At 55.9% G+C, this 15,025-nt stretch overlaps 5 protein-coding genes across 5 annotated transcripts; 1 reads left to right on the forward strand and 4 right to left on the reverse strand.

Moving 5' to 3' along the window:
• Positions 1–230: 230 nt before the first annotated feature.
• Positions 231–2,514, reverse strand: TRIREDRAFT_70547 (uncharacterized protein; the record flags this gene model as incomplete). Its single annotated transcript, XM_006969651.1, has 3 exons — positions 231–1,775; positions 1,917–2,300; positions 2,455–2,514. The coding sequence occupies 3 exons, from the start codon at positions 2,512–2,514 to the stop codon at positions 231–233; spliced, it is 1,989 nt and encodes a 662-aa protein (XP_006969713.1).
• A 1,074-nt stretch (positions 2,515–3,588) lies between these two features.
• TRIREDRAFT_112338 (uncharacterized protein) lies at positions 3,589–4,667 on the forward strand (the record flags this gene model as incomplete). The annotated part of the gene is made up of 6 exons (XM_006969635.1): positions 3,589–3,606; positions 3,677–3,934; positions 3,976–4,042; positions 4,234–4,368; positions 4,526–4,555; positions 4,624–4,667. The coding sequence occupies 6 exons, from the start codon at positions 3,589–3,591 to the stop codon at positions 4,665–4,667; spliced, it is 552 nt and encodes a 183-aa protein (XP_006969697.1).
• A 482-nt stretch (positions 4,668–5,149) lies between these two features.
• TRIREDRAFT_124175 (glycoside hydrolase family 64) lies at positions 5,150–6,512 on the reverse strand. The gene has a single exon (XM_006969652.1). It carries the CDS (start codon positions 6,370–6,372, stop codon positions 5,233–5,235), a length of 1,140 nt encoding a protein of 379 aa, XP_006969714.1. The 5' UTR covers positions 6,373–6,512; the 3' UTR covers positions 5,150–5,232.
• A 777-nt stretch (positions 6,513–7,289) lies between these two features.
• TRIREDRAFT_70542 (glycoside hydrolase family 16) lies at positions 7,290–8,565 on the reverse strand (the record flags this gene model as incomplete). The annotated part of the gene is made up of 2 exons (XM_006969653.1): positions 7,290–7,970; positions 8,056–8,565. The coding sequence occupies 2 exons, from the start codon at positions 8,563–8,565 to the stop codon at positions 7,290–7,292; spliced, it is 1,191 nt and encodes a 396-aa protein (XP_006969715.1).
• Positions 8,566–11,347: 2,782 nt separating this feature from the next.
• On the reverse strand, positions 11,348–13,990 carry TRIREDRAFT_112342 (uncharacterized protein; the record flags this gene model as incomplete). The annotated part of the gene is made up of 3 exons (XM_006969654.1): positions 11,348–11,483; positions 11,551–13,651; positions 13,837–13,990. 3 exons carry the CDS (start codon positions 13,988–13,990, stop codon positions 11,348–11,350), a joined length of 2,391 nt encoding a protein of 796 aa, XP_006969716.1.
• Between the last annotated feature and the right edge of the window lie 1,035 nt (positions 13,991–15,025).

Here is a 15,025-nt window from a genome sequence, read left to right on the forward strand (position 1 = left end):
TGTCGTCGCTATAAATCAGTGAAAAGAGGAGAGCATTCAAAAGCAACGCGCCTCGTGTCAGCATTCTTCATCTTGATAGGGAAACGAAAACGAAAGCAAAAGACAGAAAAGAAGAAGAGGACCATCAAATATGTAAATAGAAAAGAAAATCGTTCACAAAGATAAACCAAAAGCGGCCAACTCTTCCCTAAAGTGGATGAGAAGGTAAAAGAAAAGAAAAAAAAAACTCCCTACACAACAAGCGGCAAGGCATCGTCCGGCAACGACGGCAGCCGAGTTGTCGGGATGCTAGCCCACGTCAACGTCTCGACCTTGTTCTGCATCATGCCCGCCACCACCCTGGCCTGCTCCAGCCCCGTCTCCCGGTAAATGGTCATGAGCCTGTCGACAATGTAGGCGCTCATCTCGTGCGTGCACGATGACGACAGGCCCAGCGTGTAGAGCGGCCAGATGATGGTGTTGCTCGCCGTGGCCAGGGTCAGGAACCTCTCCGAGTCGCAGCCTCGCCCGTTGCCCAGCTCCGACTGCGTGGGGTCGAGCAGCGTCGGCCGCGTGGCCACGCTCTCCCGCGGCCAGGCGGGGACAGGGGACTTGCTCTCGTCTCTGTCAGAGGCTTGCGGCGGCAGGAGGGGCGCCGTCAGCAGCGTCGACGACTGGTTCCGGGCCGTCACCGTCGGCTGCTCCCCCTTGGCCTTGCTGTACTTGATGTCTCGGGAGCTCACGATGCCAAAGTGCTGGGGGACGCTCCCGACGACAGCCTCGCCGAGCATGCGCAGCATCCTCATGGCCTTGACCAGCAGCAGCTGGTGGTGCATGGGGAGGGTCGTCGGGTCGTCGACGCTGTGGCACAGCTGCTCCAGGATCGTCTCCTGGACGAGCATCCGCATGGTGCGCACAGCGTTCCAAGCCGTGGCCTGGGTCAGGCCGGGATAGACGTGGCACGTACGGCCCATGATGGCGGGATTCGACTTGGTCAGCTTGACGTTCTGGTAGCGCCACGACGGCGGCAGCTCGTTGATGAGCTTCTCAAAGTCGTCCTCAATCTCGACCAGGCTGCCGACGATTTCGTCCACGCCGGTGATGCGCCTGTGCTTGATGTCGTGGCGGATCTGAAGGGCCCTGTACAGAGGGTCGATGACACGCCATGCCGGCCGCTTGCTGTCCGTGACATGCCGCAGCTCGTTGCGCAGGTCGACAATGGACTTGGGCATGGGCAGGCCGCTCTGGATGCAGCTGATGAGGACGGAATGGCACAGCATGAGGAACATCCTGACGCCGGCCTTTGTCTGGAACTGAGCTTTCCCGCGCATGGTGGCCAGCGTGGCGGCGCCGTTGATGTGTTCCTGCCAGGCGTGCAACGTCTGCGGGGTGTGTCCCGAGATGAACTCGTAGGTGCCGAGGATGAGGACGCCGAGCATGGTGCTGTCCTCGACGGCCTCGCCCGGGTTCCGGAGGGCAGCGTTGGCCAGCTGCAGAGCGGTGCCGTAGCTCTGCTGGGCTCGCACCATTGTCTCCCGGTCACCCGTGATCTTGGAGAGGCCAACCAGCCCGACGGCGGTCATGCCGGCGGAGATGAGGGCGTCTGTTCTCTTGAGCGGAGCGGCGCCGCGCCCCTTGGGCCGCCTCATGCTGGGCGGCTTCCAGATGTCGTAGATGAAGTCGTAGTTCTGGTAGCAGCCATGGTCGGTGGCGACATAGCGCGAGAAGAAGAAGGCAGTGCCGCGCTCCTGGAGAGAGATGGACGGCGCATAAGGGATGTGCACCAGGTCGGTGTCCTCGTCGCCAAAATCAAAGGTGCCGTCGTAGTCGTGGTAGTCGCCCTCGTCGTCGTACTCGTACTGATAGGCGTTGGTCTGCCGGGACTCGTAGCCATACCGACCCCCGTCTTCGCCCTCCCGAGCTCCGGCCAGCAACACCGACAGCAGCGGTGACGACTTGGCGGGCCGGGACTTGAACGAGCTCAGCGTGCTTGACGGCCGCTGGGTGTCGCGCAGCACCAGGGCGCCGGACGACGACAACAACGACGACGACGATGATGATGAGGATGATGATGCCGACGGCGATGGCGATGGCGATGGCGGCGACAGCGGCAGCGGTGGCGGTTCAAGAGGCGCCGCGCCTAGCCTCGGAGCGGCCCGGACGCCCTGTTTCAGCTTCTTGATGCGCGGCCTCGCGGCGGTGGCCTTTTTGATCACATGGTTGCTCTCGTCGCGGAACATGAGATCGACGATGTTGCGATAGCCCGGGCATTCGATCTGGCGCTTGGTGCACTGGCCGCAGCCGGGGTCCTTCTGATCGCACTACAAGCCGGCGGAGGAGCAGCGAGCGTAAGCAGAGGGGGAAAACGCCACAAGAGCTTTGTTGCAATGGTGCAAGGCCGGGAGAGGAGAATGAAGGAGATTGGGGGGGGAGATGGGGTTGAGGGCAAAGGCTGTGAGCAGTGTTCAAACCTACCCGGATCTTGCGCTCGCGGCAGTTGGAGCAGCCCTTGGAGGGCTTGCCGCAGTAGACCATTGTCGATACGGAGTCTGCGGATGATGATGATGATGATGATGATGATGATGATGATGATGGTGATGATGAGCCGGGTGTGGAAGATCAAGCGAGACGCAGACGATGCCGTCGATTTCTCGTTGCGTGAGAGTCTCGGCCTCTCTTCTCTTCTCTTGGCTCGATCTCAGTCGCCCACGCTCGTCTTCTCTCAAGCCTCGTCTCCAGGAATGCTGGCACAGCCAAAAGGGCACGTCAAGGCTCGTCTCCTGTGGCTGTCGCGATGAGGTTGGCGCCGCGCCGGACCGAGATGAAAATGGAATCGTCTCCAGCAAGGCGTGTCGCCCGACAAACGGCCATTCGCCGTCTTTGATTCTGTGTCTTTGCTCCTTTCTTTCCTCTCTCTATCTCCCCTCTCTATCCTCTCTCTTTCTTATCTCCTCTCTCTCTTGTCTCTCCTTTTGCGGCAACGCAGCCAGACGCTCTCCGAGCCGTTTGTCGCCTCACTCTCGCACCTCCTCAAGCACCGGATTCCCACATGCAGTGGCGACCAAAGGTGGGGGGTTAATCTGGCGAAGCAGAAGCCAGCAAAAAGAGCGAGATGTCAGTCAGCAGCAGCGGTAACGATGGCACGAAGCTGTACCGTAGTAATAATGCTCGTGCTCGTCGTAGTAATACCTTGAGAGGCAGTTGATGGTACTTATTGCAACGCACCAGTCTGGGGGGGTTTTGCCATCACATTAGTAGTACCTGTACGGTGGTGGGAGAAGGGTGGAGGAGGGATTGTGCTTCAACTCGTCCAGAAGAGCCTCTTGACGGAGTACAAAAGTTGCAAGGAATCAATCGCCCCCCCTCGTAAGGTAGGTACTAATACCTCCCTACCTGGTAGGTACCTAGGTAGTTACTAAGTAGGTAGGTAGGTACCTAATCAAGCACTCAAATCAATTAGAGATCGGGTGGGGCGCGGCTAGCCAGGTACGAGCCGGTGCCTGGAGAAATGCACGCCAGCTGCGGTACCGCCTTAGCAAACGCCTGAACGATTGGAGCATCATGAGGAACAAGATGGCCTCAACACTCAACAACTAGGTATCCAAAGCCATGCAAAAGATAATACAAGTAAGTACCTAGGTATGTAATACAAAGAAAGGGACACGGACGATAGATAACAACACACTATCAGGTACAGGTAGGTACAGGTACAGGTACAGGTACAGGTACAGGCGGTGTCACTGCTGCTGAGACGGTACTACCTCGAGTGCCCAAGGCAGTACCTACCCAATACTACTTCCTCAATAATCGTAGGAGCACCACCAAAGCAGCCAGCCAGTGTAACATCAGATGCAATGCGACTGAAACCCCCCTCGCCATGCTGCAGGCTGTTCTTGATGGCACAGACGTGTCTTGTTCTCGTTCGGCTTCCGGCTTGGCAGGCATCGAGACAACTGTATGTATGTATATATATATATATTTATTACTGCTTACAAGGATTGGCCCAGCACAGGCATTCCCTCAACGCTGTTCAGTATAGACGGCGTACAAGGCATTGAAGGTTGTACGAATCTCCGGCGCCAGAACGTAGAATGGTTATACCTACAGTAGTAATTGCAGGAAACCCTAACAGCTACCAAGTGCGGCTCAACTCCTTGGCAAGATATTGACAAGTAGACCAAGCCAGAGAGAGGCCACCGAGAGAAAGAAAGAGACAACATCAAGCCTCATTCTTATACATACCTACCTACCTAGGTACATGTAGAGAGATGAAGTCCCTGGTTGGTGGACTTGCACAAGCCCGAGCCCGAGAATGCAAGTCGGGTGTCATTGGATCCCTCCCAGCAACAGCGTTACAGCGTCACAGCGCCAGCAGGCATCCAGGGCCGGGTAAGTAATTGGTGGCATATGCAGCAGAGACACGTCGCTGGACATGCATGCAAGGTCGTGTGTAATACAGCCCTGGTGAATGGAGTTGCCTATGTAACAGTAATAACAGAAGACGGCGTGTATCACAGGGAGCATCATGTACAATCATGTAAGTCAGTACCTTATGTACCTCCTGATGCACCTTCAGGTAAGCAGCACTAAAGAACGACATCGGAGAGATTTTCAACCTCCGTCTTACTACTCACTCATTATCAGCTCTTGTTCCAAGGATCCTCCAAGGGACGCCAAGGATGCTATAATTGGCAACGAAAAGCCCGAACCCCGAATACATGGGATTGATCGTCAACCTTTTTTTCTAGAGTTAATTCAGCGGAGCCAGTTCCCGCAAACGATGCTTGCTATAAATAGGTAGGTAGCTTGTTATCATCACCTCGAGTCTAACTATAAGATACCGAGGTATATAGTTAATGAAGCGACTTGTATAGAGTATCACAAGAGAGTTGAACCTCATCATCAAAGAGGGAAGATATATTTCGTATTCTATGCTGTAACCAATCTAATAGCTCGATGATAAAAGAAAGACAATATCGTGTTCTGTGCTGTATCCAATCTAATAGCTCGATGATTAAAGAAAGACAATATCGTGTTCTATGCTGTATCCAATCTATAGCTCAATAACAAAAGAAAGACATAACTCGTGTTCTATGCTGTTGTTCCCATGCCGTGTATGCATATCCCCAGTCAACCTCATCCGTGTATCATGAAATCCCAAAAACTCAACCACTCCATATATACAAAACATTCCCTCCATATACAAATCTCTTCAATCCTCCCTCCCACATCATCACCATCATCATCACCACTTCAAAGAGGCGCCCCAACCCCAATGGTCAAAACCTTTGGGTCCCCATCATTCAAAAACCCACTCTGGTCCTCGCCCCCCGTCTTGCCAACATCATCATACGGAAACGCATAACCCCTCCCCCCAATGCTCACCTCATGACACACCCGCGAGTAGTGGTTCGTCACCGGATCCAGATAATACTCACTAACATCGTCCCCCTCCGGGTGCGGCCCGTCCAGCAACAAAGTGCTCCTGTTGAGCGCCGCCGCCAGCCTCGCCCCGACGTTGAGCTGCTTCGGCGACACGTCCTCACCGCCGGCAAACGGACCGGTGCTGCACGAAAAGATGTCCGCCGCCGAGGGCTTCGCAAACGTGCCGCCGCCGTTGGAAAACACCAGCTTCTCCCCGGAGGCGTCGACCCTGCCCACGGCATCGCCCCAGTCGGCAAACTGCATGTTCACCACCACGTCCTCGCTCTTGTACCGCGTCCACACGGCGTCCACGTACCCGTCGTAGTACCCGTCAAACAGGCCGGGGAACATGACGCCGCCCGCGTTCGGGCTCAGCGCCCTCAGGTTCGCCTTGCCGTCCGCCGTCTTGACCACCAGCTTCTCCCACCCTTTGCCGTCCTTGGCCCCCTGCGCAGTCAACTTGTCGCACACCTCGTCCAGCCCCCCGGCCGGCATGCCCTCCACGCTCCTGACTTCCCCCTTTCCGTTCTCCAGCCGCAGCGACACCGGCACGCTGAAGAAATCCACGTACGAGACGTTGACGTACAGCTCCGCCTCGTTGAGCGTCAGCTCCGCAAACGCCCACTTGACGTTGTAGTTCTTGTCCGCCGGGTTCGTCGCCGACGGCTCGACCACGGCCGGGCCCGGGTTCAGCAGAAACGTCAGCGGCGCGTCCAGGCCGAACCACACCCGCGCGCCGGCCAGCCGCGGAATCGTCAGCGTCCGGCTCTGGCCCGGCCCGCCGACCGCCACGGCGCAGTCCTGGCCCAGCGGCTGCAGCGTGGCCGACGGCGAGGGCGGGTAGTACGGCGTGACGCCGTCGGCGCTGAGGAAGAAGAGGCCCGAGTCCGCGGTGCCCGTCACGTAGGCGTACAGCTGGGCCGCCGTCGAGTTGTTTTGGACGACGATGCTGAGCGTGGTGGGCGTCATGTTGGTGGTGGTGTTGCAATCAGATGGTATACAAGGTGTGTAGTATCAGTCTCGGAGTAACAATAGTCTTTTGTAGATGGGAAAAGCTCTGGTCAGGTAGTTGTTTATGTAGAATAGAATACTGGGTAGATGGGTTGTCATGTCCAGGTGAGGTCAATTTGAACAAGAGTCCAGTCTGGCAGAAACAAGCCTCGACTTATATACTTTGCCTTTTTCTTCGGGATCGACGACACCAAACACACACACACTGCACACATACACACGCGCACAGCCGCATAAACAATCATCATCATCATCAGCATCAACCACCACCACCATCACCCACCATCATCGCCCTCATGCACCATCATCGACCATCATCATCAACCATCATCCACCACCATCCACCATCATGCCACACCCATCCATGCCTCCTCCTCCTCCTCCTCCTTCATGCGCCCATCATCCGCCTCGTCCAGCCGCATTCCATCCTGCAAGACAGACAGATCCAGCTGCTTGGTCGCCGGTGGGCCGCATGACCGCATCGTGCATCTGACCATCGGCATCCCAGCCTCGCCTCGACCCAAACAGGTAACTCCATCGACGGCCAAGGCCTTCCAAGCCACGTTCCAGCAGATGGGCGGCAGATGGCCCAAACACATGCAATCATGCATAAACTTCTTTATTGCTCCTCGACTCGTCATCTCCATTACCAGTAGGTAATATGTGCTAACAGCTATCAGGCCCAATTACAGTACGCGCAATCACATGCACAGTCACACCCTCTGTCGCCGGCCTCGTCCCTCATCAGACTCCCCAAAACTCCAATTCTGCAACCGAAAAGTCCCAGACACACACAAAAGTCAGCCTCGTCACCGCATTCCAGCCCTCGTCACAAGAGGTCTCATCCACCACAGTATCCCGGCCAAGAAGCGCATTCACGAGTATACCATCAGCACCACCATCGACAGCAACACGGCCGCCATTGTCGGCGTGCTGCTCAGGTGCACCGCACTGCTATCGCTGCCGCTGTCGTCTGCCCCTCCGCCGCCGCTGCTGCTTGGCTGGTTGGGATCGCTCGTGTTGAAAAAGGTGCCGCCCGTGCTTGCATTTGACGCCGTCACGTCTGGAATCCGACACACCCTCCCGTTGCCGCCGCTGTCTGCATCGTCATCGCGCGCCTTTTGGCAGGCCTCGGCAAAGGTCGACTGCAGTTGCGCGTCGGACGAGTTGAAGTAGGCCTTGACGTAGCTGACGGTCATGACGGCATCCTGTTTCGGAGGGCCTCCCGACCACTTGGAGTTGCCGTTGCTCCAGTGCTGCAGAATAACGTGGCCGGGGCCCGAGGGCACCGACGTCCCGTTCATCTCGGCCAACAACTTGCTGTCGGCATAGAACAGGACCCGGTTGTGCAGGTAGTCAAAGCGATACTCGTGGAAGCCCTCGGTGGGATCAAACGTGAGGTTGACCACCTTGAAGGTGCCCGTCTTGGACGCATCGTAGCCCGCCTGCCGCGACGCCTCCGACTGGATGACGAGGTTGACGGGATACAGCTTCTTGCTGGCGTCAAACTCGCGCGACAGAAACTCCATGTCAATCTCTTGGGTGTCATTGAAGTACTAGGTTAGGTAGCCAGGGCGTCAGCATAAACTCCAACGTCTCTAGATGAAACAGCCGACTGTCACAACACAAGATACAACGCACCCAGAAAAAGGCCGCGCAGGTGCCGTTGACGGGCGTCAGCTTCATGCCCGCGCGATACGAGCCAAAGAACATGTCCTTCCTCGCCGACGCCAGCTCCGCCACCGGAACCGCCTCGTCGTCCACCAGCGTGCTGCCCACCACCAGCGCGATGCCCTCGCCAGGCCCGGCATCCGCGTCGTCGACGCTCTCGCCGTGGCCGTCGGCAGCAACCGTGTAGACGTTCTGGACGGCAAACGCCTTGCCGTACTCGCCCCGGCCAGCCCGCGCCGAGACATTGTACTGCTGCCGCTTCCAGTTGCCGTCCCGCGAGATGTTTCGCAGCTCAAAGAACTTGCTCTCCATCATGTTGGTGAACAGCAGGCGGCCGTCTGCGCTTCCATCTTTGCCTCCAGCCCCCTCTGCCGGAGGAAGGTCTTGGACAAAGCCGCATTCGCAGTCTGCCGCCACCAAGCACGACAGTAAGGCCAGCAAGAGGACCAGCCATGGGCCCAAGCCTGGTAAACAAGACATGGTGAGTTGTTTTGTTGGGAGTATATCAGAGAGCAAATCTTGTCGGTCGTGAGCAATCGGAGTATTGAGAGCAAAAGTATGATGATGAGAAGCAAAGAATAAATAGAAAACACGAGATGAAGGCAAAGCCACGAAGGAGGAGAAGCGCAAGAGACGCAGATGAGGCAAAAGCAGAAGCAGAAGCAGAAGCAGAAGCAGAAGCAGAAGCAAATGAGGAAAGCAAGACGCCAGAGCAGCACAAAAGCAAGCAAGCAAGTCAACCGCACCGAAACCTCCTCAAACCCGAACCCGAACCCAATTCTCAGTACCGAGAGAAAGAATGATTCGACAAGAGCAGCATGAGCAACCCGATCCAGTGCCGGCGCGACGACACGCAGCTGCTGCAGCAACACGACAAAGTCCAAATAGCCTCAAGCAAAGGGTCAGGAACGAGGCAGTCAAGGTGTGTGTGTGTTGCGTGTGAGAGAGAGTTTCGGTGTACAGAGATGTTGTGTACAAGCAGACGGGCACACACACACACACAGAGAGAGAGAGAGAGAGAGCGCGAGACCGAGTACACGATGCAAGGTGACTGACTGACTGACTGACTTCCGCCGGGAGGAAGCAGAAAATGGAGACGAGAAAAAGAACAGCCTCTGGGCTCTAGTACAGGTTACACCCGGTCCTACAAGAGGCTCGCGCGTTGCCTCCTCCTCTCTCTCACCCATCCTTGCATGCTTTTTTTTTTTTTTTTTTTTTTTTTTTTCTTCTTTTCTTTCCACTAAGGCACGCACCTTAGTACTTAAGATATATACAAGGCTCCCTCGTCCAACTGTTGCCTCATTCTACTGTTGCTTGCTGAGTGCATCATCAGCATGGAGTTTACCTACCTACACATCATTCAACCCAACACCATCCACCACCAACCTCTCCAACCTCGTCTCACTCACACCCTCTACCCCCGCCTTCATCACCAAACAGCAAGCAAAAAAAAAAAGAAAAAAAAAAAAAAAAAAAACAGTAACCGTAACAGCACATAAAAGAAGAGGGGAAAAAGCCACAGCCGTTGGCGTGTCACCACATTCTCTCACCACCTTTTCCTCTCTCCTCCAAGCTTCTTCTCTCCATCGGATGACACCCAAGAAACCAGTCCTACTGCTACTTCACACGCTGTTGCTTCACCACAGCATCGGACAAGACATATTGCGATGGCGACACAGAATCTTCATCATCTTCTTCTTCTTCTCATTCTCTTTGGCTGTCAGCTTACCACAACAGAATCTATAGTACTACTACTACTACTACTACTACCAAGTCTAAAAAACGCATGCATGGCCCGTTTCCGAAGAGCCAAGCTTTTCTCTCTCTCCGTCGCGATTCATGTCTTATTCCCCTTCCTTTTACCAGTTAACAATCTCACCCATTGGCCCAACCATTCTTGGACATTGTCACTGCTTTCAATCTAGTAGCACAGTCACATTGCATCTACATACTACTACCTGCATTCTCCTCTCCTCCATGCAGCATACCAAATACTACCTACCTAAATAGGCAGCACATGTCTCCCCGTAAGGTATCTTCGAATACGTGGCTTCACAAGCCAGCACATCACATCACAGGCCACCGACTCCTCATTTGACAGAGACAATAATTATTTCGCATTGTAGTACTAGACTATTCTATACACACCGAAGAGCGGCATACACGGCATCCCGTCCAGAAACGAGGCCTGTCATACCGTAGCATCCCTCCGTAGCATACCTTGACCAAGTCGAAAAGGGAAAAAAAAAAAGCAAGACACGGCACAAAAAGACAAAAAGCGTTGACGAAGATACCAGGTTCAGAGCACACAGTTTCAAAGAGGAGAAATGAGAGAAGAGGAGTATTGAAGAGTGAATGGAGAAAGAAAGTAAAAAGAGTTCAATGAGGAATAGCAATCTGTATATCGAACAAGGTATCTGAGAATTTGGAAAGTTGCCAAGTGTAAATCAGACTGCGATCCCAATGAAAAGCGACAGCCAACAAGCAAGCGGACCACGAGAGTAGAAGAAGGAAGGAAAAGAAAAGAAAAGGAAAAGGAAAGAAGAGGGGGGAAATGATTATCAAAGTAGAATGTAAAAAGGGGGCCACGAATGGACCATTAGAAACCAAGAAAAGCAGAGATTGCGAAAAAGGCGGCATCGCCATCATGGACCAGCCAATCAACCTGCCCTCACTGTTCATTAGCTTGCGCTGCCGATGTGTCGAGATCCAAAATAATCCCTCTCGGGGCCGAAATCATGCGAAACGTCCAAAGTCCTTTATCCCGCCGGTATTTCCCTGCTTTCGCCGCCTCTCCAGTATTATCCCCCCATGATCTTTCCGATCGGACCCATGCAAAACGAAAAGAGCAAATGCAAGCCAAAGCAGAAATTAAGCTCAGTAACGCAAGACTAACACGACAAACGAGCACCTGCTCTGTCTCAGGAGCCGTCAAGGAAACAACATGAGAAACCAAGGAAAGAGAAAAGACAAAACTTCCAGAGAGAAAGGAGATGGAGCCAAACAGACAATGAAACAAAAAAAGGGAGGGGTACTTTCCCAGTATTAACCTTACTCCTGTCCGAAACCGCACGCGCCACAAGTTAAAAGTTTGACAAGTAAGAAAATCCGACCAAGAGGAGAAGCAAGAGAAAGAAACAGGACGAAAAAGAGAGCCATGAGTATCAAGTTGTGCGTTAGGAAAAGCCGGCGCGTGTCTGAGCGCTCCCCTGGTAGAAGATGAACAGAAAGAAGAAAAGATCGTTTCGTCGTCGCAATATTGTTAGTACACGCTGTCCTCGTCTGCTCCCTGCGATGTCATCGAGGGAGTCGACACATTAGAGGACGCTTCGTCGCCGACATAGCCGACAAGGGCTTCTGAGTGCAACTTGAATGATTCGCCCATGAGGCGCGTGATTCTGTCAAAATTTTGATTAGCACACTCTTGCGCAAACGGTAGAGGGAAGAGAGGGGGAGAAAACATACCCCCACACGACAACCTCGTCCAACATGGACCCCCAGAGACGGGCAACCACCGAGCTCAGGTTGGCAATGATGTTCTCGTCAAAGTCCTTGATGAAGAGCTGGCGGACCTTGTAGTACATGGCCACCTCCTCCGGCGTCGCGGGCTCTTCGTCGTGTTCCAGGCGATAGAGCCACAGCGTGAGGATGATCATCAGGTCCAGGCCGCACAGAGGGTGCTCGACGCTCCAGTTGGTCGACGAGGTGCGCGCCACCCAGCGGACGCCCTGGACCACGGCCGTCTCGAGGCAGTTGTAGCACTCTTCAATCACCTTGATCATCTCGCTCGAGCGCTTGACGCGGTCCCGGGCGTGGGACATGGCGGCGGCCACTTCGTACGGCTCGTGGTAGCGCAGGGCCTCCTGCACAGTCTTGAGGTCGACCTCAAGCCGGGCGCGGGCGTTACGATACATGGCGCGGGCATTGAAGATCAGGGGGTGGCCCTTGTGGGGAGCGTTGAGGGGCACCACGACAGACTCCTGCTCGCACAGGTCCAGCGATTTCTCCCACGTCTCCAGCGCGAGTCTAAGCTTGTACTCGGTCACGACATCCTGCAGGGCCTCAGGGCTACGTTTGTGGTACCATACTTCGAGGAACAAGGCATTGATCATGACACGGGTGGAGAAGGCGCTGTACTTGAGCGTCTCGCCCTGGAACAGCTTGTCGTGGGCTTCCATGAAGATGACGGCGGGCGACTTCTCCAGCTGCTCGACCCACGCGGCCTCGTCGGCGACCTGCATGTTCCACATGGCCTCCGTCGAAGGAAGCTGCAGGTCCTCAAACTCGTTGAAGCCAATGGCGGGCGTGTGGTTGAACGTCAGCGTCAGCAGGCCAAAGAAGATGTAGACGGCATAGTAGGTGCGGCGGCAGCCCTCGTCCTCGACCCACTCGGCACGAGTAGGCTTGGCCGTGCCGCGTGCCTCCTGGCGGAGCTTGAGTTCGTAGCGGTTTCCGGCCACCATGTTGGCGAGCAGGCTCTTGATGGAGCATGCCCACTCCAGGCCCTTGGGGTCGCCGCTCCAGCTGGCGAAGATCATGTTGAGCAGCGAGCTTTGCATGGTCCACAGGGGACACTTGCGGGAGCTAAAGTTCTCCTTGTTCTGGAGAAACTGGTTGACGAGCACCTTGGATCCGATGTGGAGCATGTACGCCTGGTCCTGGTCAAAGGCGTAGAGGGCGCCAATGCTCAGGACGGCCAACAGCAGCGGCGGCGACACCTGAGACGGGCTGAAGGAGGCAGGGTGCAGAAAGGGCAGGTGGTGATGGAACAGCCCAAAGTACGTGGCCAGATAACGGTTCAGAGAGCCGAGGCCAGGCAGGCGGAAGCTCTCGGGAATGGCGTGCTCACGGTCAGAGTTTCGAATGTTGTCGAGAATGGCGTTTCGCTCGTCGTCGCCCGAAACCTGAGGGGCCCTGAAGCCGGCCTGTTGAGAGTCGACTGCAGAGGGCGATCGAGGGGCCGGGACCTCTGAGCCAGGGGCCGGAAGCGAGTTCATCATGGATTGGAGAGCGGGCACGAGGCCATTGGTGTTTCGACCAGTAAAGGGAGGCAGCTGGCCGGCATGATGCTGCAGTCTCGACGACTCGAAAGAGCCAGAGGCGCTCGAGGTGATGGAGTGCGGCTTGGGCTCGGCCATGAAATTGTCCCACTGGACCTGGGGAAGGGCGATGGCGCCGGATGGGTACGTGACAGCAGGCTCCATGACGGTAGAGCTTCGCGGAGAGAAGGCCATGGACGCGCCGTCCTCGTAGGATCCGTCATCTCCGCGCATGGCCGCAGTGGCCTTGTTGTGCAAGTCGGCGACGAGCATGGCGGCGGCTTCCACGTCGAAAATGCCGTCGCCGCCAGCCTCCATCTGCTCCAAGGTGGACGTGTCGAGGGTGATTGACGACTTGGGGGGGCCGCCGATGGCTCGAGTCTTGGGTCCAGCGCGACGCTTGCCGTCGCTGTGAAGGGGGACGCCGCCATCCTTGGCGTGGACTGTGCGATCATGTCTCAGCAGAAGGTCGCGGCGCACAAAGGTGCTTCTGCACTTCATGCACTTGAAAGGACGCTCCTTTGTGTCTAAGAGGATGAAGTTAGCAAGAGGGGCGCATTGAGGAGAAGGCGAGGGAGATGAAGATGCTCTCGAGATTTCCCAGCTGTCGTTTTATTCATTCTTCGCTCTTCGTTCCAACACGCGAGAAGGCACGCCGCCCAAAAGGTATGAAAATCTTTGATGGAAGAAAAGAAAGAAAAAAAAGACATACGTGATCGCTCATGGCGGCTTCGATGTTCGCTTCGGCTGAAGGCTCTGTTGCAGAACTGGCACTTGTATTTGCGTTCTGGTGCGAGAGACGCCTTCCGCGAGGAGGGTGTCGAGGCCGCTGGAGGCGGGAGAACTGCGACGCTGGCGCCGGGCATTGTGGGCGAGTCGCGTGCTGTGTGTGTGTGATGGGGTGGTGAAGACGGGTGTTGTGTGTTTGTTGTGCGCTGACGCGACGCTCGGCTCTGCCGGCTGGGGCGGACGCAACGATGGTTGAATATCGTGCTCGGGTGGTGGTTTGCGGGTTGACTCGTTCTCTCGTGCTCTCGCTCTCGACTCCTGGCTCCTCGCTCGCACGCGCGCCCGTGGGGTTTAAAGTGTGACTGCGGTGGCGTCGATGGTGATGCTGCTCATTGGAAGATACGGTATTCTAGTCATGGAAAGGTTCTAAGAATGTGGTCTGACGAGGGCAGAGGCTCCTGGGCGGCCTCGCTGTGATGGGATATTCGGGGGGGTTGACGATGCCGCGAGTTGATGCAGTGTCTGTCTCTCTGGGGGGGCGCAACGAAGGTGGTGGCAGATGGAGAGGGGAGAGGCGGGTTAAGAGGGAGAGGCGGCAGTACGAGTAAATGAAGGAAGACGGCGGGAGGGGGGAGGGGAAACGGTCCAATTCGGGGGACGCGGACAGCAAGCCACGACTAGGGGGGTAAGAATCTTGGGAGGGGTGGGTGCGCAGAAGGAGGGGGGAAACAAGCAGCGAGGTACAGAGGGGAGAGGGGGGGAGTGAGGGCACTGCGAAGTACCTGAAAAAGAGAAAAGAAAAAAAAAAACGGGTAAAGAAGAAAAAAAGAGGGATGGATGGAGGGGGAGGGGGAGGCGAATGGCGCTGTTTGTCTCTGAAGCGCAGCGCTCGACTCTTGGGCGCGGGTCCGCTTGGGTTAACACCCGGCTGTGCGTGTGCGCTAGCAGCTGGCGACGGGTGCGAGGGCTGCGGGCATCAGGTACCGGTACCGGTATCAGTACCAGTGCCAGTACGCTTCAAAGGCCGCCCCGAGCAGCGACATGCCAGACACAGCGACAACATGTGGACGAGGAGGTATGTACTTCTGCCGCCATCGCATGCAGCGCCGGTACAAGTACGGACTGGACCACTTGAAAGTCGACAGGCTCGGCCTGGCCAAGGTTCAAGCGAC

The sequence above is a fragment of the Trichoderma reesei genome, assembly GCF_000167675.1.
Source record: "Trichoderma reesei QM6a unplaced genomic scaffold TRIREscaffold_37, whole genome shotgun sequence".
NCBI classification, from domain to species: Eukaryota; Fungi; Ascomycota; class Sordariomycetes; order Hypocreales; family Hypocreaceae; genus Trichoderma; species Trichoderma reesei.

Coding starts and splice junctions, on each gene's coding strand:
- TRIREDRAFT_124175 (XM_006969652.1), bottom strand. CDS start 6,372: ATGACGCCCACCACGCTCAGCATCGTCGTCCAAAACAACTCGACGGCG.